At 38.4% G+C, this 22,068-nt stretch overlaps 1 protein-coding gene across 4 annotated transcripts in view; it reads right to left on the reverse strand.

Moving 5' to 3' along the window:
* The window catches only part of Dync1i1 (dynein cytoplasmic 1 intermediate chain 1), a 295,555-nt gene that overhangs the window by 48,400 nt on the left and 225,087 nt on the right, over nucleotides 1-22,068 (reverse strand). For all 4 annotated transcript variants that reach the window (XM_047561955.1, XM_047561952.1, XM_047561956.1 and 1 more), the window contains 4 exons: nucleotides 19,393-19,539; nucleotides 15,202-15,315; nucleotides 12,370-12,503; nucleotides 8,788-8,932 (listed from right to left, as the gene is read on the reverse strand). In XM_047561955.1, coding sequence (XP_047417911.1) covers nucleotides 8,788-8,932; nucleotides 12,370-12,503; nucleotides 15,202-15,315; nucleotides 19,393-19,539 — 540 coding nt within the window. The remainder of the gene's footprint in view (nucleotides 1-8,787; nucleotides 8,933-12,369; nucleotides 12,504-15,201; nucleotides 15,316-19,392; nucleotides 19,540-22,068) is intronic.

Raw genomic sequence — 22,068 nt, forward strand, 5'->3', positions numbered from 1 at the left:
TTCCTTTAACTCTTGTTAAATAAAACTTGTTAAGATTAAGAAGAAGAGAATGTGCTGGGCATGGTGGTGCATGCCTGTAATCCCAGCAGCTTGGGAGGCTTAGACAGGAGGCTCCTGAGTTCAAAGCCAGCCTCAGCAACTCAGGAAAGCCCTAGCAATTCAATGAGACCTTGTCTTTAAATAAAATACAAAAGAGGACTGAGGATGTGGTTCAGTGGTTAAGCGCCCCTGGGTTCAATACCTGGTACCAAAAATATAAAAATAAAAAAATAAATAAAATAAAAATAAAAAGGACAGGAGAATGACACCAACCCACACCATCAAGAGTTTTAATTCAAACATAATCATTGTTCCCAGTACATCACAAAAGGTTTTAATTAATTTGGGGTTTCAAACATATTAACTACACAAACCCTTAGCCAGAACCCGTAGGATATTTAACATATCAAGAAATTGAGGGGCTGGGGATATGGCTCAGTTGGTAGAATGCTTGCCTCACAAGCACAAGGCCCTGAGTTCAATCCCCAGCACTGCCAAAAAAAAAAAAAAAAAAAAAAGAACAAACTGAGTTAGTCAGTGGCACACACCTGTAATTCCAGTGGCTCAGGAGGCTGAGGCAGGAGGATCACATGTTCAAAGTCAGACTCAGCAACTTGGTGAGGCCCTAAGCAACTTAGTAAGGCCCTGTCTCAAAGTTGAAAAAAACAATAAAAAGGGCTGGGGATGTAGCGCGGTGGTTAAGCACCCCTGAGCTTACTCCCCAGAAAAAAGAAACTGAGTTGATGGTTCAGTGGTGGCAAGCTAGTTTTCATACAACAGCAGGAACTTAAAACTTGTTTCCTGGATTCCCCAAAACAAGCCCAAGGGAAAGGAGAATTCCCTCAAAATGACTGAATTGCCCCACTGATACTGTAGGATGGGGAGTTTGAAAGAGAACTTTCCGGTGTTTTAAAGCATGACTTTTCACATTTTTGCAGCATCAGGATTAGGTGGAGGGCTTATTAACATGCAGGTTGTTGAACTCGCCCCCAGGGGTTTGATGCAGAGGGTCTGGGTGGAACCTTGAGAATATGCAGTTCTAATTAAGACCCAGGTTATGCTGTTGCAGAACAGGGACCCTTTAAGAACCTCTGGCTTAAAAAAACTATAATAGCAAAAAGATCAGTAAAGTAGAGGGAAGGGAACAGGGGGAGGGAGGCAGGGAGGGACAGGGGAAGTACTGTAGACTACATTAGAGCAATATTCCCTGCTTTTATAAATATATCATAATGAATTCTAGTGTTATGTATAACTAAAAAGAACCAATAAAAAGAGGAACCTCTGATTTATAAGAACTGTGGAGATGAGGTGTATCTCCCACACCTGAATTCGTCAACCTGCTATTTCAAGATGGAGTTATGTTATAAAGAACTTTGAGTATCAGACTTAGGAGCTTTCTAAAGACCTAAGAGATTCAACAACAGTATGTTTACATAATTCCAGACACTCTTCTTATCATCTTGGAAAATTTAAGTCAGACATCACTTACAAATGTGACAGTGGTATTCAGTACCAACTGGTTCTTATGTCTGTGCAGTTTGGACAATATTTGGAGTCAGGGAGAACCTCAAGGAAGACCTGGTCTAAACTTCCTTCTCTCTCTCTTTTTTTTTTTTTTTTTTTTGGTACCAGAGATTGAATCCAGGAGTGCTTAACCACTAAGCCATACCCCCACCCTTTTGTATATTTTATTTTGAGACAGAATCTCACTAAGTTGCTCAGGGACTCACTAACTTGCTGAGGCTGGCTTTGAGCGTGTGATCCTCTTGCCTCAGCCTCCTGAGCCACTGGGATTACAGGCATGTTCCACTGTGCCCAGCTCCTTTCTTGACCACATCACAGACCTCTATTAGCAGTTAACTGTACCACTTATTTCACTGAGAAAATAGAGCCCTTCTTTTATTCCTCACTCCCCGCTCCACTTCCATTTAGCTAAACCTACCTATCACCATTTTTTCCAGCCCTTTACTGATGTCCTGCCTCATTTCCCTATACTAGTCCTCATTTAGCTCTTCCATAAAGGTACTTGAAATCATCTTTCCCCAGTTTTTAAGCCTCACACTATTAGGCCACATTTTTTATTGACTCCTTTTCAGTTCACAAATATACACAGGTCCCTCAAATAGTTTAGTAACCAAATCCTACCATGGTCCAGCTTTCCCTGCTAGTCACTGCTCTCTTTTTCTCTTCTAGAGTAGTCTATATTTTCTGTCCACTGTCCTTCATCCTTACACTCTAACCACCTACAATATATCCCCATTGCTTCACTGAAGTGGCTCTCATTGAGGCCACTGTGACCCTCTTCTGGTCTTTTCCATCTGCCTATTTCTTGACATCTCTGGTGTTTAACACCCTTTATTTATATTCTTATGCTTCAACACATGCTGCATCAGCAGCTCCAAGACTGCACTCAATGTATTCTTTATATTCTATTAGATTTCCTCTTGGGAATAAATGACTAACTATGCATTGTTCACTGTCATATCTGTATTTTAAAACTCAACCCTTGCCCCTGACTTTCAGTATTGCTGTGGTCTGAATGTTTGTGTCTTCCCAAAACCCATACATTGAAACTTAATCCCCATGGGATGGTATTAAAATTTAGGAGTTTTAGGAGGTGATTAGGTCATTAGGTTGGAGCCCTCATGAATGGGATTAGTGCCCTCATGAAAGAGGCTTGAGAGAGGGTGCTTGGCCCTTCTACCATATGAGGATGAGGCAGGAATATGCTACATCTTTGAAGCAGAGCCCTGATCTGACACCAAATCTGCTGATGCCTTGACTGTAGATTTCCCAGTCTCCAGATATGAGCAATAAGTTGTGTTTAAATTATCCAGTCTAAGGTATTTTGTTATAGCAGCCTGAATGGACTGATACAAGTCTCTTCAATTACCTTCCAGGAAATTTTAGGTACCTCAGTTTAAACACATCCAGACTGCTCACTTTCTGCCTCTAACCCAAGCTTGCCCCTCCTCCTGTCTGTCCTGTCTGGATCATGTGTACCACCTCTCTTTCACTCAGATGCCTAAGGTAGAAATAGCCGTCAATCATCATTGACTAACTCTCAAGTCAAGTCACTTGGTCCCTGTGTCTGGTTGATTTTCTCTCTCAGATTTGCATTCTTCTCCATAAGCACATTGCCTAAATTCTGTCTCTCATCTCGATAGCCAAACTAGGTTTATAACTGGGTTTCTTACCTCTGTGATTAGCATGCTGGTGTGGAAAGAATGCAGGATTAAAATTTTTTTGTTAACATGTATTAATTATACATATTAATAGGGTTCAGTGTGATATACATGCATGTAGAATGAATTCACTAAATGCACTGATTAAATCCAATCCAGGACCTTTTACGAGCTGAGCTAGGCAAGCACTGTTTTTCTGAGCTATACTCCTAGGACCAAGAACGCAGTCTTTGAGATCACACAAAACTAAGTTTAAATCCCAATTTCCCCACTTATTCACCAAGTAGAGCAAGTTATTTAAGCTCTCTTATTCCTATTTCCTCTTCTATAAATTGGGATACTAATATGCACTCATAGGTTTATTGTGAGGATTTAAAACATTTATCACAATGCTAGAACACAGTATGAGTTCACTAAAATGTTGGTATAGGCCACCCATGCAAATTCATCTTCCATAGTATTTCAAAGCAAACTCTTAAAATTAAATTTTGATTAATACCCTTCTAAAATGACTTGCCATCACCTATAAAATAAAAATCAATCTACACAAGCAAGTGGAGACCTATATCATTCCAGCTTCATTTCCTTATTGGACTCCTCCTCCCTCCAAGCCGTTTGATGAAAATGGCACTTGTGAGTTTGTTGACTCAGCTGCCTGGAACACAGCCTGTTCCTCTGCTTGTAAGGAAAACCACTCCAGCAAGGTTTCTGCTTCAAAGTGAGGTCCTCCCTGACAGCGGTTTAGTGATGAAATGCAGTGTGGTGAGGCATGGGGTAGGGGTGGATGTATAGCGTGTTTTAATCCTTGCTCCCTTCATGTTGTCCATGTTATGCTAGAATCTGCAAAAATTGCCATCTTTTTCTTCACTTCAGGGCCCTTATGAGCATCCTGTCCCCATCATTTTTGGTGGGGTCTCATAGGGTTTTTCAGAAACCTCTATTAGCATTTATTTCACCCAAACCATTCATGGTTCCCTCCTTTCCAGATGTTTCCATCATGCCCTCCCTCACCCCTAGTTCTCTCTGTCATGGTAAATGCCTTTTCCTCTGTCCTCAGCTTTCTCATTGGTAGCCTGTTCTACTATTTCCTTAGAGGAAATCTAGCCAGCCCTACCATAAGCTCACCACCTCTCCACCTGTCTCAGCTAAGAAGCTGACCCTCAAGTAGAAACTGGTCATTATCTGTATTGTATTTCAAAACAGTGAGTAGGTCAGCTTCTTTCTTCCTTTCTGGGGCTATTTCACTGCTCCTCAGCTCTCCAGGAAAAGGTCTTCTTTTAAGCTCAGTGGTCTGACTCTATCATCCTTTACCTCTTCATCTCTTCTTCTAATTCATTGTGGAATTCAACATTGAGGTCATTGTCTCCTTTTCCATCTGAGTCTAACCATTATTCTTGTTCACTTCAAAGCCCATAGCACATAGACACCTTGACCTTTTCTCTCTATGACTTCCATTTTTCAGTGAGTTTCACCTTCACTGAATTTCAACCACACACAAGACCACATCCTTGATGACACTGTCATTGTCTTCTCATCTTCTCCTTCTTCTCTCTTATTCTTTCCCCTTTTTCTTATCATATGGAACTATTCCACTTGTGGATCATTTATCCAAACATCCCACTTTCTAACAATCATCTCATTTTACAAATTCTCTTACCCAGTACTTCCTTCATACCTGCTCTTTGATCTTAAATCCCTTGCTCCCTTGATTTTGTCCTATTTTCCTTCCTTTCTGCTTCAGCTTAGACTTATCCATTTCTCCAAATTCCATGTTCTATGGTGCTTCCATTACACTCTGGTAAGGCTCCAATCTCAGATCCAGCTACCTATTCCCCTCTTCCATGTCCATATTTATACTGCTGACCTCTCTTAGAGGAAAGCAGCCCTGAAAATTGGTACCACTAAAATATTCTGCCCAGAGTATAGTTTTGTTTTTCTACTCAGCTCTTCCTATCCTCCTCTTACTAGCTGAAATTGTTCCCTTCATTATCTCCACTTCATGCTCAGCAGAATAGTTAACCTCCCAACTCATTGAGAAAATAGCCATCATCGGAGACTTTGCACACTTAGACATATCTGACCCCATCCTTTCCTGCTCAAAGTTAAAATTCATTTCCCCCCTCTCATGCTAGATATCTCATTTAAGCCCACATTGTAATATCCCTTTCTCTACTTTATACTTAAGAGATTTTCTACTCTCTATATTCACTGGTTCTTCCACAGCAGCAACATTCTGAGTTTCTACAGTCTTAAACAAATAAAACAGGAAAGTCTTGATTTTTTTCAGGGCTTCCTCACTTTCCACTTACTCCATGGCTGAATAATTTGCACCAAATCTTTAACACACTACAAAGAAACTGCATTTTCCATGAACATAAGTGGTCTCTGAGTTCTAACAATGGATGTATTTCAGTCCCGATGTTACTTCTCCAAGGTATCTGTCATTATTATTCTTTTGTCTTTTACATTTTAGAAGATTTCAAACTTATTCAGAGGTAGACTAATATCAATCATCCAGCCTCAGTAATGATCAATACATGATCAATCTTAATCATCTATATCCACAAACTGCTTATATTGAGCAAATCATTGGCATCAGTATATTTTCTGTATTTCAATATGCATTCCTAGGAATTAAAACCCACTCAAACTGATCAGAGTATCATACCTAAAATAATGTTTCATAAGTATCAGCAAAGATACAGTCAGTGTTCACATTTCCTTGGTAGCCTTCTAAATTTTTTAAATTAGTTTCTGCTTGAATCAAGATCTACAAAAAATTCATATATTGAAATTGGATGAAATGTCTCAAGTTTTGTTTTGTTCTATTGTATTTTGTAGCTCCTACTTTTATTTGAAAAAAAATTCTTTTTTAGTTTTGTTACAGAAGTGAAATCAGTTGTCCTACAGATTTCCCCACTGTCCACATTTACCTGACTGCATACCTGTGGTATTACATAACATTAGGCATTTGTACCTCCTATTGCCTTGAAATTCAGAGATCTGGAGGGTTGATGATATTCAGATCTGATTATGTGGGCAGACCTACTTTAAAGGTGATATTGTCTACTTTCTTAATTATTAAGGTGTTTCCATTTTTCTTTTTATTTTTGTACTGGAGAAAGAACCCAGGGATATGCTACAACAAAGCTATATCCTCATTCCCCCTTTTTTCTAAAATTGTATTTTAAAACAGAAGTCTCTCTTAATTACATAGGTTGGCCTGGAACTTTATTATTTTTTTTTTCTATTTTTCATTTGATATACTGTGTTCTAAAATTTTTTTATTTGTTCTTCTTAGATATACATGACAGTAAGTATATTTTGACATGTCAAACATAGATGGAATATAACTTCCCATTCTTGTGCTTGTACATGATGTAGAGTTACATTGGTTGTGTATTCATATATGAACATAGGAAAGTTCTGTTCAATTAATTCTTCTGTCTTTCCTATTCTCATCCTCCTCCCTTCCTTTCATTCCCTTTTATCTAATCCAATGAACTTCTATTCTTCCCTTCTCTTCTCTTATTTTGTGTTAGCATCCTCATATCAAAGAGAATATTTGGCCTTTGGTTTTTTGGGATTTGGCCTCAAACTTGTGATTCTCCTGCTTCTGCCTCCTGAATTGCTGGAATTATAGGTGTGTGCCACCACCTAGCAGTACAGGGTTTTAAAGTCACTTCCAGCCATTCCTTATTGTAAGATTTTGCCAACAACTTCAACCAAACTCAGGGTGATTCATTTCATGTTACTTTAAATTTTTATGGAACTAAATTTTTATTTTATTTTGTTTTATAACTACATAAAATATTTATATGGTTTCAAAGGCAAGTGTACAAACAAGGCCTATTCAAAGAAATCTGCTTACTGTCTTTTTCTTTCGTCATCTTGCCTCCCTAGTACATCATTTTTGTGTGTGGTTCATCCTTCCAAATTTGAAATACATATAAATGTAATTCTAAACAATGACAAAATACTATTTATACTTTTATCCATCTATCTTTCTAAAATTAAAAATATATATATCCTAGAAATCAGTTCATAATAGTATGGAGATCAGTCTTATTCATTTTTTTCTACTGTGATTCACATAGTACCCTATTGATGAAGAGTTTAGGTTGTTTCTGGTCTTTTGCTATTCAATTAATCTTTGAATGAATGTCTCTCTGCATACATCCTTTCCTTATTTTGGCTAGTGTATCTCTCTTTGGCATAGATTCCCAGAAATAGGAATTGTCTATTAAAGCATGCAGTATTTTTAGATAGTGCTGAATCTGATCCACACTGCTATGATAATTTACATCTCCAAAGGCAATGTATGCGAATGGCGGGTTTCTTTCTGGCTCATCACAGAGTATGCTGTTAAATTAAGATTTCTGTCAACCTGATAGTTAGAAATAGATCTCTCAACTTGGTTTTCTTTTTAATTTCTCTCATAAATGAGGTTGTGCATCTTTTCATACAGTCAAGAGCCAATTCTGTCTTGTTGACAAAGTCTTCTCCATTAACAACCATGAAATGACACAAAAAAATTCTAATTCTTCTCCTATACTAGAGTTACTTTTCAATCCCCCTTTCTGGTACCATTTCTCTTGTTTATTTTTTAAATATTCCTCTTCCTCCAGATCGAGGCTTAGTGTTTCCTTCAAAATCCTCTCCTTTGAATGTGATTATATAGCTATTCTGACTGCTATTAAATGTATACCTGCAGCCAGAGCTGACTCTCATCTGTTGCACATGGTGAACCTCCTGCTGGAGATGGTGACATATACCTCACTGGCAGCTTAAACTCAGCTTGTGCAAAGCTGTTGCTCATCACTCCCTCTCCCTCGGTGTTCTCTAGTGCAGTGAAAGATACCACAAATTGCCAGTTGCCCTGGTAATAGAACTGGGTTCTCTGCTGATAACCCCCTTTCCTCCCTGTCAAATCAATCACCAATTTCTGTGACTTTTATCTCTTAAATGATTCTCAAATCCATCTACTTCTTTTCATTTCAAACTACTAGTCTAGGTCATTGCCATTTCTTCCCTAGACTACTGCACTTTTCTTCCAGGTGGTCTTTACTTTTCCTTTTGCTCTCAAATATGCTCAGCATTACCTTTGAAACATAATTAATAAAGGGCCATTTGCCAGCTTAAAAACCTCCAAAGTCTAAAAACAAACCAAGCAGTTAAACAATAAAACAAGTTCCAAAGCATCTATTTCCAAGGCACACATGTAAGAAAGTAATTGTTACAAAGCTTCAGAAGATTAATATTGAACGGATTAGACTCAGTAAAGGAGGACTTCAATTTTATCATTATTTGAATCATTTGAACATTTTTTCTTTTACAATTAGACTGTTTTCAAGTATTACATATATTTTAAAATAAGTAAAATGGACTGAGAAAGTAGGCCTTAACTAGCTCTGGAACATCAGCAGGTTCTATGAATTCCCAATGCCGTGTCATGCAGATGAGGCTTTGGGTATAGCAGTTTCCTACAACTTCCCCAGAGAACAAAATATCACCCTTTTTCTCTATATATATTATCTGAGAATTTCAACCAAGGTGTTCTTACCTTTGTGGTCCACAGTTTGACAGTCCAGTCAAACGATGAAGTGACAAACAGGTGAGAAAAGTCTATTGGGCCCACTGCCATGTGGCAGTTAATTCCTGTCACTGGTCCTTGGTGTCCTTCGAAGACCTCACCGATGCCTGCTTTACTGTATGAAGAGCACATGAGCAAAATCTAAGTGACCTTTGTAAATCAGTGATAGATTTTAAAAAATTCATCTCTGTGGGGTTATTTCTTCAGAATTTAGAACAATCACCCTACACTACCACAAATGAAGCTATTTTCAGTTATCTTGAGAGAAAGAAATTGTAAGCATGTTACACTATTCTTGGTGATTAAAAAACAGGTTTGGGAAACATCTTTTTAGATATCAGAATTCAATAGTAAATTTTATCATTTAATTTTTTTCAGTAGTTTCTCAGAGTCTGTCATTGTTGCTACAGCTTTTTTGATGGAAACAAATACACTTAACTTTCAGAAGCTTTCTTTCTAAAAATAAGACTGCTTTATTCTTGAGAGGGCATTTGTACATGTTCTATTTCAACTCCTTTTGGGAAGTCTATTGGCTATAAAACTCCATCCATTCTTAAAGGAATAATCATTCATTCTCTCAAGGAAATTTCTTAAATTAAGTTGGCATGCTTAAAAATGTAACCATTTGTGAAATCCTCTATTTTGCAAATTATGACACACAATATAAATATAATTTGGAAATAATAATGCTTTTAGTGCATTGAAAACAAAAGAGTGATTTACAAATCCATTTTGTAAATTCCATAAGGAAAGGGATCTTGTCTTTCTAACTGCCAAGTGTCTAGTACACAGTAAGTGCTCAATAAACACTTGTTGAATGAAACAGCAGAGAAAAAGAGACAAATGTATGCCCTCCCTTTTTTAAAAAAAGCACATTTGAGAAATAGTGATACACATTTGAATGTTACCCTCAGACATATTTAGTTTATTTAACCAAGTTGGGATTACTTACTGCCCTCTCTTATCACATAATAGTCTGTGTACAATTCTATACCATTAGGAATATCTGAGGAAAAACACCCCAAATACTATATTTTAAAAATTAACAAGCATGAAATTATAAATAAGACAACGATGTATAGATTGTGAAATCTCAATATTATGTCAATAAGAGTAAAAATGGCTTCAATTATTAAAATATTTGGGCCCCTGAAGCACCAATAAATGTCAATGTGCTGAGCAAAATTTGAAATCATGAGCGAAGTGCTGCAGCATGTGTTCCATGTAACAGGCACTCAAAAATTATGCCCAGTGAAACTGCTAACAGCAGTTCCACACGTGATCATTTAAATTTGTTCTAATGAACACAAGGAACTGATCTTTGAAGTGGCCCCTGGTGAGACTCCACTTTCTCTTAACAGCATCCTGAAAGGGTTTATAGGGTGTAAAATGAGGACCTTGTTTAATTTATGGAAGTGGATTTGCACCTTCTGTATGTTAGGTGAAAAATAGAAATCCTCCACCTCTCCCCTGTAGCCCTATATGACCCATTTAAAATTACTACAAAGCCAATGCCTGGTACTTTATGACTTTACCAAGATCTGTATTTTATATTTTGGATGGATGAACCAAGGCAAAAAGCAAAATCAAGTTCGTTGTAAAGAAATTGGTGGTGTATCCCATAGGGACCCTTATTTTTTAACAAGAGTGCATGTTCTGGTTGTGTTTGAAAAGGACAAAAGCCACAGAATAAAAATACTCATCATGTACATGTTTGTTCACATTAGAGAAACTAAAAACGTCTGAAAAACATCAATGCATGTGTTGTAAGCTTTCACAGATAATGAAGGACCTAAGTACACCATGTATTAAGTCAATTGAACATGAGTCCTATGGACTTTAACACACATGTAGATAAATCTGTGGCTTCGTGTTTAGCTCACAGCACTCTCTGTGCCTCATGTACCACTAATGACATTCCCCTTGTGCTGCAGATACCTCATTTGCCTTTTCCACTGTCATCAGTTTCGTGAAGACAGGGAACAAGTTTAAATGACATTGGTGTAACTCACAGCATCTAGCCATGCACGCTGTTCCAAGTAGGTGAGCATTAGGTGAGCATGTTCGTGTGAATGAGCAGTTTTATCACATCTTCTTATGCTATGATAAAAACTTTAATGCATAGCTTTAGTCAAAATTTATGTAGTAGAAAAGTTGGGCCCAGAACATGTCTTCCCATGTTGTCTTCAAATCACATGAGCAGGGCAAGTCCTGCTTGTTTAAAAACAAGCAGAAACATAACAGTGTGTTGTTTGAATGGAAACATCATCAGGCTGAGCCATGGATGCTTGTTTCTTCTACAAATCACAAAAAGACAGAAATATGAATTTGGAACAATTTGTGGTTCCTCATATAGTCTTAGACAACTGCAGGAGATGAAAAACAACCACTGAACAAGAACTATGAAAGTGAACAGAGAAGTTAAGCACCAGCGTGAGCATAGTGAGGCCACTGGCTATGTTTTGCCCTTAATTTTACAATCTATGCCAAAGATTGGAGTCTATTACGACAGCTCTATCTTCCAGGGGCATCTGCCAATCTCTCAATCAAGGCTCTTATCACCTGGGAATGCACAGTGGTTTATGCATCCCTTACTGTTCCTGCCCTCTGACTGGGAGGGTCTTAAGGCACTTCTGTACAGTATTTGGGTACTGTCATTTCTTTATTCCTTGTTTAGATTTTTAATGCTGAGTTATTATGGGTTAGGGACTGGGCAGGGAATCAAAGATGAAATGAATATAGTTTAGTAAGAGAAAAATGGCAGACAAATGAATAATTGTAATAAAAATGTGATTAATGCTATTGTAGAAGCACATAAAAGAATATATGAAACAACCTGGCAGTCTATAGTCTGTCTTGCTTGTTCTACTTTAATTTTCTCCATGGTACTTATTATCTTAAAGTACAGATTTATTTGCTTATTAGTCTTTTACCCTCAACTAGAGCATTAATTCTATGCATGTCATATTTCTTACTATATCCTTATGATGTTGCCTGGTGCAGGGGAGGGTCTTAGCAAATATTCTTGCAAAAAATGAACAAATGAAAGACCTGAAATTCTTCAGGATATAAAAGAGGGAGTGGTTTCCTTTGCCCAAGAGAGTCAGAAAGGCTTGTGGAATGAGATCTGTGTTAGCTCTTTAATATACAGAGAAATTAGTGAAAGAAGAGAGAGAGGACAGACCAAACGGAAGAACTTAGAGGAACATGCTGACGGAGGCATGGAAGGACAGGCAATATTTGGGCATTGCTATCCCTAATGGACACATGGTAGAAACTTGAAGGTATGTGCAGAAGATGAGGCTGGGAAGGGGCAGGGAGTCCTACAGGATCTGCCAAGAAGCTTGGGCATTTTCCCACAAGGCAGGGTGAAGCACAAGACTTACAAATGGCTAAGGACCAGAGTGTGCTTTAAATTAACGAAGACTTAAAGTTGTTCTTCACATTTCTTCAGAAATACCTTTCTCAGAATGCAAGATGGTCATGATCCAGAATGCGATTACAGACTTTCAGAATGGGAAACACATCATCAGTAAGAAAACAGAACATCACCTTCCATGACGACAAGCCGTGTAGACTGTACCCTCCTCGCTGCCAACCACGAAGTTATTGACATCTCCGGTCGGGAAAGCCATTCCGGTAACAGCCACGGGCTTGGACTTGTTGTACACCAGCTCCATGCTCTCCTACCAAAACATGGTGTGGTTACATTTCCATCTGTCAACTCCTCGCCATGCCAAAGATAGCACGGAAAAATCATTTGGCTAAATCGTCTGTTTGCTTTTCACACAGCGTTACAAAAGACCCCGGCTGTGCCAGAAACCACGCTTTGCTGCCCCTGACATTCATGCTGCTGCGTATCTCTGGTTTCAGGCAGGCTGGATTTCATCAGCATGTGCTGCTGCTTCCTAAGTCAGGCAGAGATGACAGGTGAGAATTTTGAAACTAATGGTGCAGAAACTAAAGATAATACTGTAATGATTACACTTGTCAGCCCCAGGCTTTAATAAAACACACAATACCCTTGTATTTACAAACATTTTCAAAATCAATTGTTCCTGAGAATACACATGTATTAATATCAGATGTACTAAGCACATTTGTCAGATCAGGACTGTGGGTCCTCCATGGACTGAAACCAGAAAATTGTCACTCAGGTCATCAAAACCAGAGCTTGAAATGAATTAGATTTTACCAAGGATAGCTAGTGGGTGTATGGGTATAAGACTGAAGAGTCTTTAAATAAGTATTTAAAATAGTAAGCAAGAGCATTTATTTTATGTAAAATTATTTTTAAAATCTGGAATGAGGGAGTACTTTAAAAAACGTCCTGCAGAATTAAGTTTAATGACAATGAAGAATATGTAGAAGCAATGTCCCTGAGTATTCCTGGCTACTTACATCAGGACTATTTTGCATACCTGAAATAATTAAAATAATTATTCTGGGGTATCATATCATTATAGTTGCTAGGGAGTTCATTCTTCCCTGTGTAAACAAATCGGACCATTTAAGCCAAAGTGTCCATCAATTAGAAACACGTACCACAGGATGGGCTGCATAGACTTTGTGGTCATGTTTCAGACTTGCTGTTCCTGAGATCCATACACAGCAAGCACATTAGTATCCAGGCTAAAGAGAATGCTGCAACAACAGGATACAGAAAAGCGAACCATACACTCGTCTGCCCCATCTCTAACATTAGCAGCAAAAGGTGATGTCTCTAGGTCACCCATTTGGGAGGGTCAACTGTGGGCTGCCCCCAGGCCTCCCTGCCATCCATGGAGGCCACACTGTGAAACTCACCATTGCTGCGCAGACAGGAGTCTATAGGCATGCTAATGCTAATCAAAAGAGTCTCAGAGCCCCCATACCACTGGTTTTAACCTAAACAAATTCATGTTCAATCAGTGAAAGGGACAATTAAAAATCCCTAAAGAGAGGGTTTGCTCTTATATCTGTTTATAATCTCCATGCTTTAAAAAGAAAACAACACATTGCTGAGAATTTTAAGACAAAACATAAAATATCCACACATAACTCCAGATCTCTATAATAATCGGCAAAGACAGAGGTGCTTAAATTGTAAGTTTATTAGCAATCTCTTTTCCTCTAAAATTATATAAAGAACTTATTTAGTGTTAGTATTCTCTACATCTGTATTTTAAAGAGACTTCAGGAAGGTTCTTTACAGTCTCCACAATTCTTTATATATATTGTTAATTGTCATGTCTTCTAAAATTGAGTGACAAATATTCTAGAGTTGTTATTCAAGGAAAGGGAGTAGGAATGTTAGAACTGAGCATTGTCTCCTAGGTATCTTTCATAATTTTCGGGATATTTTCTCACATTTTTTTCAAAGGCGATAACAATGAACTCTTCATGTTTTTTAGTTGGAGGATAATGAAGTACTTTTTTCATGCAAAAAAGTGTGAAAATGTTGTGTGAAAGACAGTAGAATGAATCAGCTATAACTTTCCTATGTTCATATATGAATTCATGACCAGTGTAACTTCACATCATGTACAACCACAAGAGTGGGAAGTTATGTTCTATGTATGTATAATATGTCAAAAATGCATTTTATTGTCACATATAACTAAAAAGAACAAATAAAAAAGATGGAAAAATAATAATAATAAAGAAAATGTGTGTATGTGTCTTTGTGTGTGTGTGTGTGTGTGTGTGTGTGTGTGTGTGTCTCAGCACGTGCCCATATACACATACATTCTGAAAGTTGTGTTTAGATGCCTGCCTCCTGCTTCTAGTTGCCTCTGCTACTTCAGCTCCTTTTTTTTGGTTACCATTACTGTGATCACTAGTGGTTTGGAAACTTTGGAACTTTTTCATTTCCAGCTTCTCATTTGTTGAGTAAGGAATGGTAGGAGCCATACTAACAAACATTCCAGAGAAGAAAACAGATGGTTTAACAAATTTTTCATCCACACAGGCGGCTGTCAGGGGGGACTGGACAAGCAAGGGTTTCTGTTTTGCCAGAACACCTTTCCTTCAAGGCAAGTCCCCCGTAAGGGGTTGCTCTGCTGAGCTGCAACCTCATTTGCATTTGTTTCACAGTGCTGTAGGGTGAGTACAATTCATACCACAGGCAACTTCCATAATTACTACGCTTTAAAATGGATTATTTCATTTTCACTTGAAACTGACCTAAGGATTAACATATTACAATAATTACATGATTTGTGGTAAAGGAAATGGGTTTTGGCTTCAGGAGGAGACTGCTGAAACCAGGCCCTACTCTTTCAAATGCATTCCTTGTTTTTAGCTCCTATAGGATGTGAGGGTTTGGCTTTTAGGAATTGTGTTCCATTAAGCAGGTATCTTTTTAGCCAGGATGCTCTGATGTGTAGGGGAAAACAAACCCACCTGTGGAGTTGAGAGCATGTCCAGGCTCCAGGAACACATCTTACCGTCAGTGGAGACAGTGATGAGGTTATGAGCATTCTGGGTGCCAACGACATTTACACAGTACACGGGATGCTGCGAAAACATAAACAGGGGGTATCAGGTGCAGATCCAAGAGGAAATGAGTACATGTGAGTGTCAAACACTTCACTCTGAAACGACGATCATGAGTGACATAATTCTACTGGAACACAAGCCTCAGGTCAGTTGCCACTTTTGATGTCAACCTGAGTTCTCTCTAAAAGCTCTGACAGCAACATGCAGTAGTGGAAATACTTCCCAAGCCTCACCTTGCTCAGTCAGAAGCAATGCGGTGGCAGTGAAAGAAGCGAGGGCAGGTGAGGACTGATGGGGCACAACAACCCGGGGGAGTGAATTTGGATGACTTGAATAAGTCCCCACCACACTGTTCAGCTGCTAATCTCAACTTGAGTGATGAAAGAAGACAGTGTTCAAAAGGGTAGAACTGTTGGCATTTAAAAGGAATACGTGTTACTAAATCTGGAGTTTTATGCATTGCAGTCCCACTGCCAAACACTGGTTAACATTCTTTTTTAAAAAGTGGTTAATATTCATCAGTCTTTTTAATTAAGGGAGGGATATGAGTGGCAAAATTGTTGGCACAATGTACCTAGTGAGATAAAAATTAGGTTATTTTATGTCACTGCAAAATCTAGGACAATGATGGATTTATTTTTCAATTATTATTTGGAATAGTATGGAGGCCTAGATTTAGCCAGGGCCTTGAGAAAGGCCATTTTTATGTCCCAGGAACAGTAGGCAAGATGCTCTTTCCTTCTATCCTAACTCTTGTAGTTCATCCTTTTTGCAGAAGTCTGCGTGGTCGGCTGAAAGCCATGTGCAGCTGCACATTAAACACTAAATGGAAGGTTAGCATAAGCAGAACCTAGCAGCAATTTGGGTTAGATTTCAGGCAGCTTAGCTCTGAGTGGCCAAACCACAACTAACTTGATGCTTCTCTGTGCAAATAGCTGACAGTCTAAGTCTTACTCTTGATGAGTTACTGTCCACAATACCTAGCCACAACTACAATGAAACAATCTTTAATATTGGAAAGCTGATATTATATAAAGAATGATTCCCAGACTATTATTATCATATAAAGTCCTGGTCAGAAGGAGTGCTAATAATCGTTTAGTGGAGCTATGGATCAGCTTCATTCAAAAAATGGTACAAAACCCACTTAAACACCTTTCTTAAGGCGTAGACAATTTTAGCGCTAACTCCTAGGGAGTTTATCCTTCCATTAAAGGGGATAAAGAAAGTTCATGGAAATACGTTCAGTGTGGTGTCTTCTGGAATCACACAGATCAAATGAAAACAATCTTTATTTAAATATTTATGAATTGCTGCTTTATATCCTCCAACCCCAACCCCTAAGTCTTGTCATAGACCAGGTATCACCCAAGTCTTAGAGCTGTTGCTTGGCCATCTGGTTTTCCCAAAACATTCCCCATCCTGGTTAATCTCTTTTGAATATGCTGTCTTTTAAAAGAGATTCTCTAATGTTAACTTTTATCTGAACTCTTCTAATGGTGAGGTTCTGAGAACGACATAGAATTGTCTACCTATAGTCTGACCACAAAATTCAAAAATCTGGGTAGCCCTGAATCGTCACTTCTGGTGACTTGAAATATGCCTTCTCATAAAGAATATGTCTGTAGTGATGCATCCCAAGATTACATTTACTTTTTGGACAATGACATCACCTCTTTCATCCATGCTGATGGACAGTTAACCAAACCCCTATGTTTTTCGTGTTGTGTTCCTACTGACACTTCCAAATTGAATCAACCTGTGTGAATCTGCACAGTGGAAAGTACAACAGATCTGAACCCTCCAAATATCAAGAGGATTGATTGGTTGTGGGGCTGTCGACAAAGCTCTTTCCCAAGTCTCTGGTGTTATGAAACCTGAAGCAGTGTGCAATCAGACTCAAGTCCCAAGTCACACAACATGCAAAGCTCTGAGTAGAAATCAAATGGAAGAACGGATTTAAAAGATTTCGCCTAAAAATAGCAGACTTCATAAAACTGAAGAAGGATATGTGAATGAATAGAATATTCAAAAAGCTGTATTATCTTGATTCAATTTGTTTGATCCCAGAAGGCACTGAATTGAACTTTATTCCCATGAGTGGAAATCATGGTGCAAACATGATCATAAACCAAAATCCATCCAGTTTTTTTTTTTGTTGTTGTTTTCAGCAAAAGTCCAATGGGACTTCTCTGCTAATGGTGGGTGCCCAACACAAATTGCTAGAACTTGAATGGATCAAGACTCCTTCAAGCCTGGAAGATTGAAGAGAGCCAAATGCCCAGAGGAGGAGTGTATATGGTACCCCTCCCTGGCTTTAATCAGTACTATAGCCTGTGCTTTCATGAGTAATAAAGCTTGGTCTGAAAGAAAAAAGAAATGTAAAGAAACCCGAACAGAAGCAGACACTGGGGAATACCTACTCAAGTGCACAACACACACAAGCAAACTGTACTTAATGCAAAGGAAAAGCAATAGTATAGCTTATTTTTCCACTATAGATACCAGATTGTTTTTATTTATTTTAGGAATAAACTTACTGTGTGGCAGAAGGATTTTGTTTTAATTATGATTTCCTGTTGTCTCAAATGCATATGTGTGGTGGGTGTGAAAGGAAATTAGTGAGTAATCTGTGGTGGGCCTCTTTTTCCTTTTTGATCCTGGTACCAATCAGCCAGGCAATAATGCAAGTTGAAAGACAAACATAAAATTAAACTGTGCCCTTTTAGCTACGAATTAGACAAAACACAGTGACAGAGAAAACAAATTTGTTTTTGTTTTATTTCCTAGCAGAAATAACGCCACTCAGTTTGGTGGTAACTGTATTTTAGTTGTGATGATCACATTTTATGTTAGTTGAAAAAGAATGTTAACTCTTTGGAAGAACTCCTGGATTTGAATTTTCCCCAAAAATTTATTGTTAAATGTTCCAACATTTGGATTTATAATTTTTTTGAAATTTCAGAGGGTATGTTCACAAATGCACCTGACATCCACAAAGAGCCAAGAAATGGTTCCACACTACTTGAGAAAACACCTGCATTGAGTCCTTCTTCTCCTGGGTCACAATTTTCTGTTATTAGTTTGGAGAAATGGGGTAGGCCAGGGCAATTTCCCAAGATTCGAAAGAACTAGTTTCACCTGCATGTGTCTATGGCCCCAATCAATCAAAATTAGGGCTGACTTGGCATTTGTCATTTCCCATTGTCAAACTTACAAGAGCGGAAGAATTTTCCTCCTCATGGTCTTAGCTAGCAGTCGTTTTTCAAGCCAGAATGGTTTTGAGGCCAGCAGATGAAACAAATGAAGCAACCACATTAAGGAAATTGAAAACAATAGTAGAGCTGTATCCTTGGGCATAATTTGGGCATTTTATAGAAAGAACATCAGCTACTCTGAATGTCAAGGTAGCGAGGATTGATGGAGACACGTCTGTCTTCTCATTCCTCCTAACGATTGCTCTCCACACCTGTCATTCTCTTAAAGGAAATGACAGAGCAGTTGTCTTATGAACACTATACTGAACCTCTTCTACTAAATTATGGGTAATGGTTTTGATATGTTGACTTTTAACCCTAGGGATTATATTGTCACTGTAGACTTTATGTTGAGACTTACACCGCACATTCCAGAATTTAAAGTTATAGTGCTCTCTCAGATCACAAATGCAAAAGGCCTGTTGGCAAGTGTCTCCCCTACAATACCCCTGGACACGAAGGGCTTACTTTTCATGGTCATTTGAAAATATGTACTTCCACCTTCTAACAAAAATGTGAAGGTTTTCTTTAGACAAATGATTCAGAGCTACGTCTTCCAAACTCTGTGTCCTTTTCCAGTTTTAAAGCTTTTCACTGGTGGCCTGTGGGACATCAAAGGAGATCTCTTCTATGTGTTAGAACCTACAGATGAAGAGATTTCTCTAAAGTCAATGCTTCCTTCACCTATTTTCACTCATCTTTATTTTAGTCAGTCAGAATATAATCACTATAAACTAGATACTTTGCATTACTGGCAGGACCCATGCTTTGGTGAGTTGAGCTACCTCCTTTATCAGGGCTTGGTGGCAGACAGGGACATGACGAAAGCTCGACTTACCGTGTGTGCTGCGGCTGACAAAGGTGTCCGCTGCACAGGTGTCCTTCTATGACTGCGATTGTCCCAGAGAACAATCTGGCCTGAGTAAGTTCCACCAACCACCAGATTTGGATGGAAACGGGCAAAGCAGACTGACATGACAGAGGACTGTGAGGGAAAAGGAGAGAGAGAGGCACTGTGAAATGACTGTAGACGAGACCATTGCCTCTTGTTTCTTCCTGAAGGGAAAATGGTTCATCACATAAATACAATACATTCTGGAAAACATAAAGCAATTTAAAGCTGGGGTTGTGAAATGCATAGTTAATAGGAAATTTTGTACACAGACATAGGACTTTCTCTTGAGAGGTCAGCCAATGGTTTACCCCTTGAAATCGGAAATTTGATGTCTTGGCCTTGTCATCAAATAGGCATAAAACCTATCTTAAGTGCATCATTGTTTTGTGGTCTATAAAACTTGCTTTCTGGACATTTCCCATTTCTCAAATAAAACTGCAACATAACTGATATTAATTCTACACTGACGTTTTTACAAAGCAGTTCTTCGCTTTGAGGGCTTTACTGTCCGGTTAGGTTACAAGCAATGTTGGTAATGGCAGATCAATTCTAACTTGAGGACTTCAAGATAGGCTAGTTTTTTTCTTCCTTTCTTGTTTTAGCTTAATGTAGACTTCCAGGAAGGAACTGAACTCAGACTAATCCAAACTAGCTCCTCCCCAAATTCCCTCACCTCTCATGGGCATTTTCCCTGATCTTTTTTTCTTCATTCCTCTCTTGGCCAACATTAAAACTGTTTTTTTTTTTTTTTTTTTTACTCTCTTTATTTTTATTTATTTATTGTAAACAAATGGGATACATGTTGTTTTCTGTTTGTACATGGAGTAAAGGCATACCATTTGTGTAATCATAAATTTACATAGGGTAATGTTGTTTGATTCATTCTGTTATTTTTTCCCTCCCCCCACCCCTCCCACCCCTCTTTTCCCTCTATACAGCCTTCCTTCCTCCATTCTTGCCACCCTCCTTAACCCTAACCCTAAACCTAACCCTAACACTAACACTAACTCCTCCCACTCCCCATTATATGTCATCATCCGCTTATCAGTGAGATCATTTGTCCTTTGGTTTTTTGAGATTGGCTTATCTCACTTAGCATGATATTCTCTAATTTCATCCATTTGCCTGCAAATGCCATAATTTTATCATTCTTTATGGCTGAGTAATATTCCATTGCATATATATACCACAGTTTCTTTATCCATTCATCAATTGAAGGGCATCTAGGTTGGTTCCACAATCTGGCTATTGTGAATTGAGCAGCTATGAACATTGGTGTGGCTGTATCTCTGTAGTATGCTGATTTTAAGTCCTTTGGGTATAGGCCAAGGAGTGGGATAGCTGGGTCAAATGGTGGTTCCATTCCAAGCTTTCTGAGGAATCTCCATACTGCTTTCCAGAGTGGCTGCACTAATTTGCAACCCCACCAGCAATGTATGAGTGTACCTTTTTCCCCACATCCTCGCCAATACCTATTGTTGCTTGTGTTCTTGTTAATCGCCATTCTATTGGGGTGAGATGGAATCTTAGGGTAGTTTTGATTTGCATTTCTCTTATTACTAGAGATGTTGAACTTTTTTTCACATATCTGTTGATTGCTTGTAGATCTTCTGTGAAGTGTCTGTTCATTTCCTTAGCCCATTTGTTGACTGGATTATTTGTATTCTTGGTGTAGAGTTTTTTGAGTTCTTTATATATTCTGGAAATTAGTGTGCTACATTTTCCCTGATCTTTATGCTACCCACTCCAGAAAAGTCTTAATATTATTCTTTGCCTGTTTTAATAAATAGCCAGCAATGGACAGTCCAACTCCACCATGGTCTGTCAAAGCATCACAAATGTGGCTTCTGAAATTCCACAAAATTCAACTGGACACCAATTTTGTATGAAATTATTTAGCTAAGGCACTTAAAGTCAGACAAGTTATTTTTCCACATCTACTAAGGCCCTTTTGATGCCTGCAACACTTTCTGTATTTCTTATCAGCTGAAGTATTTATTTTTAACAAACATATTTCATTCCTTCAGGTAAATTCAATGAACGACCATGGAGAAGTTACTCAGTGTAAGAAAGTTACCATACTAAAAATGGGAATGAAAAGGTAGCTGATACCCTCACCAAACCTGTGTTCTGGTAAAGGAAACTAAGGAAATATGCATTTAATGGAACATTTGCTTTCAATCTATATGGCGCCTTTGTGTGAAAAAGAAGAAAGTGCTCCTTGGAACAAATACAATCATATGGGTAGGTACATGCCTTGGCAAATGGAGAGTAAGATGAATTTTTATACCTATTTGTCCTTGATGCTTGACATCCTTGTTCAGGGCACAATTTAGACATCCAACTTGTACCCCTGATCTGACCAAATCATAGTAGCCTGTGTGTGTCTCTGTGTGTGGCAGGGGTGAAGAGAGGGGAGGATTTGTTTTAGAAGAAAGGAATCTATGTGGACCATTCAGCAAATGGACAGGAGAAGACAAAGGTACTTCTGAGATATGAGAAATTGAGAAGAAAGAACCAGAAGCAGCAAAACAGAGACTGAGGAATGGCCTAGTCTGCATCCAGGGAAGGAGCTAGCATGGAAACATGGCTGAAGAGGTATCCTTGGCTGAACCAGAG

The sequence above is a fragment of the Sciurus carolinensis genome, chromosome 8, assembly GCF_902686445.1.
Source record: "Sciurus carolinensis chromosome 8, mSciCar1.2, whole genome shotgun sequence".
NCBI classification, from domain to species: Eukaryota; Metazoa; Chordata; class Mammalia; order Rodentia; family Sciuridae; genus Sciurus; species Sciurus carolinensis.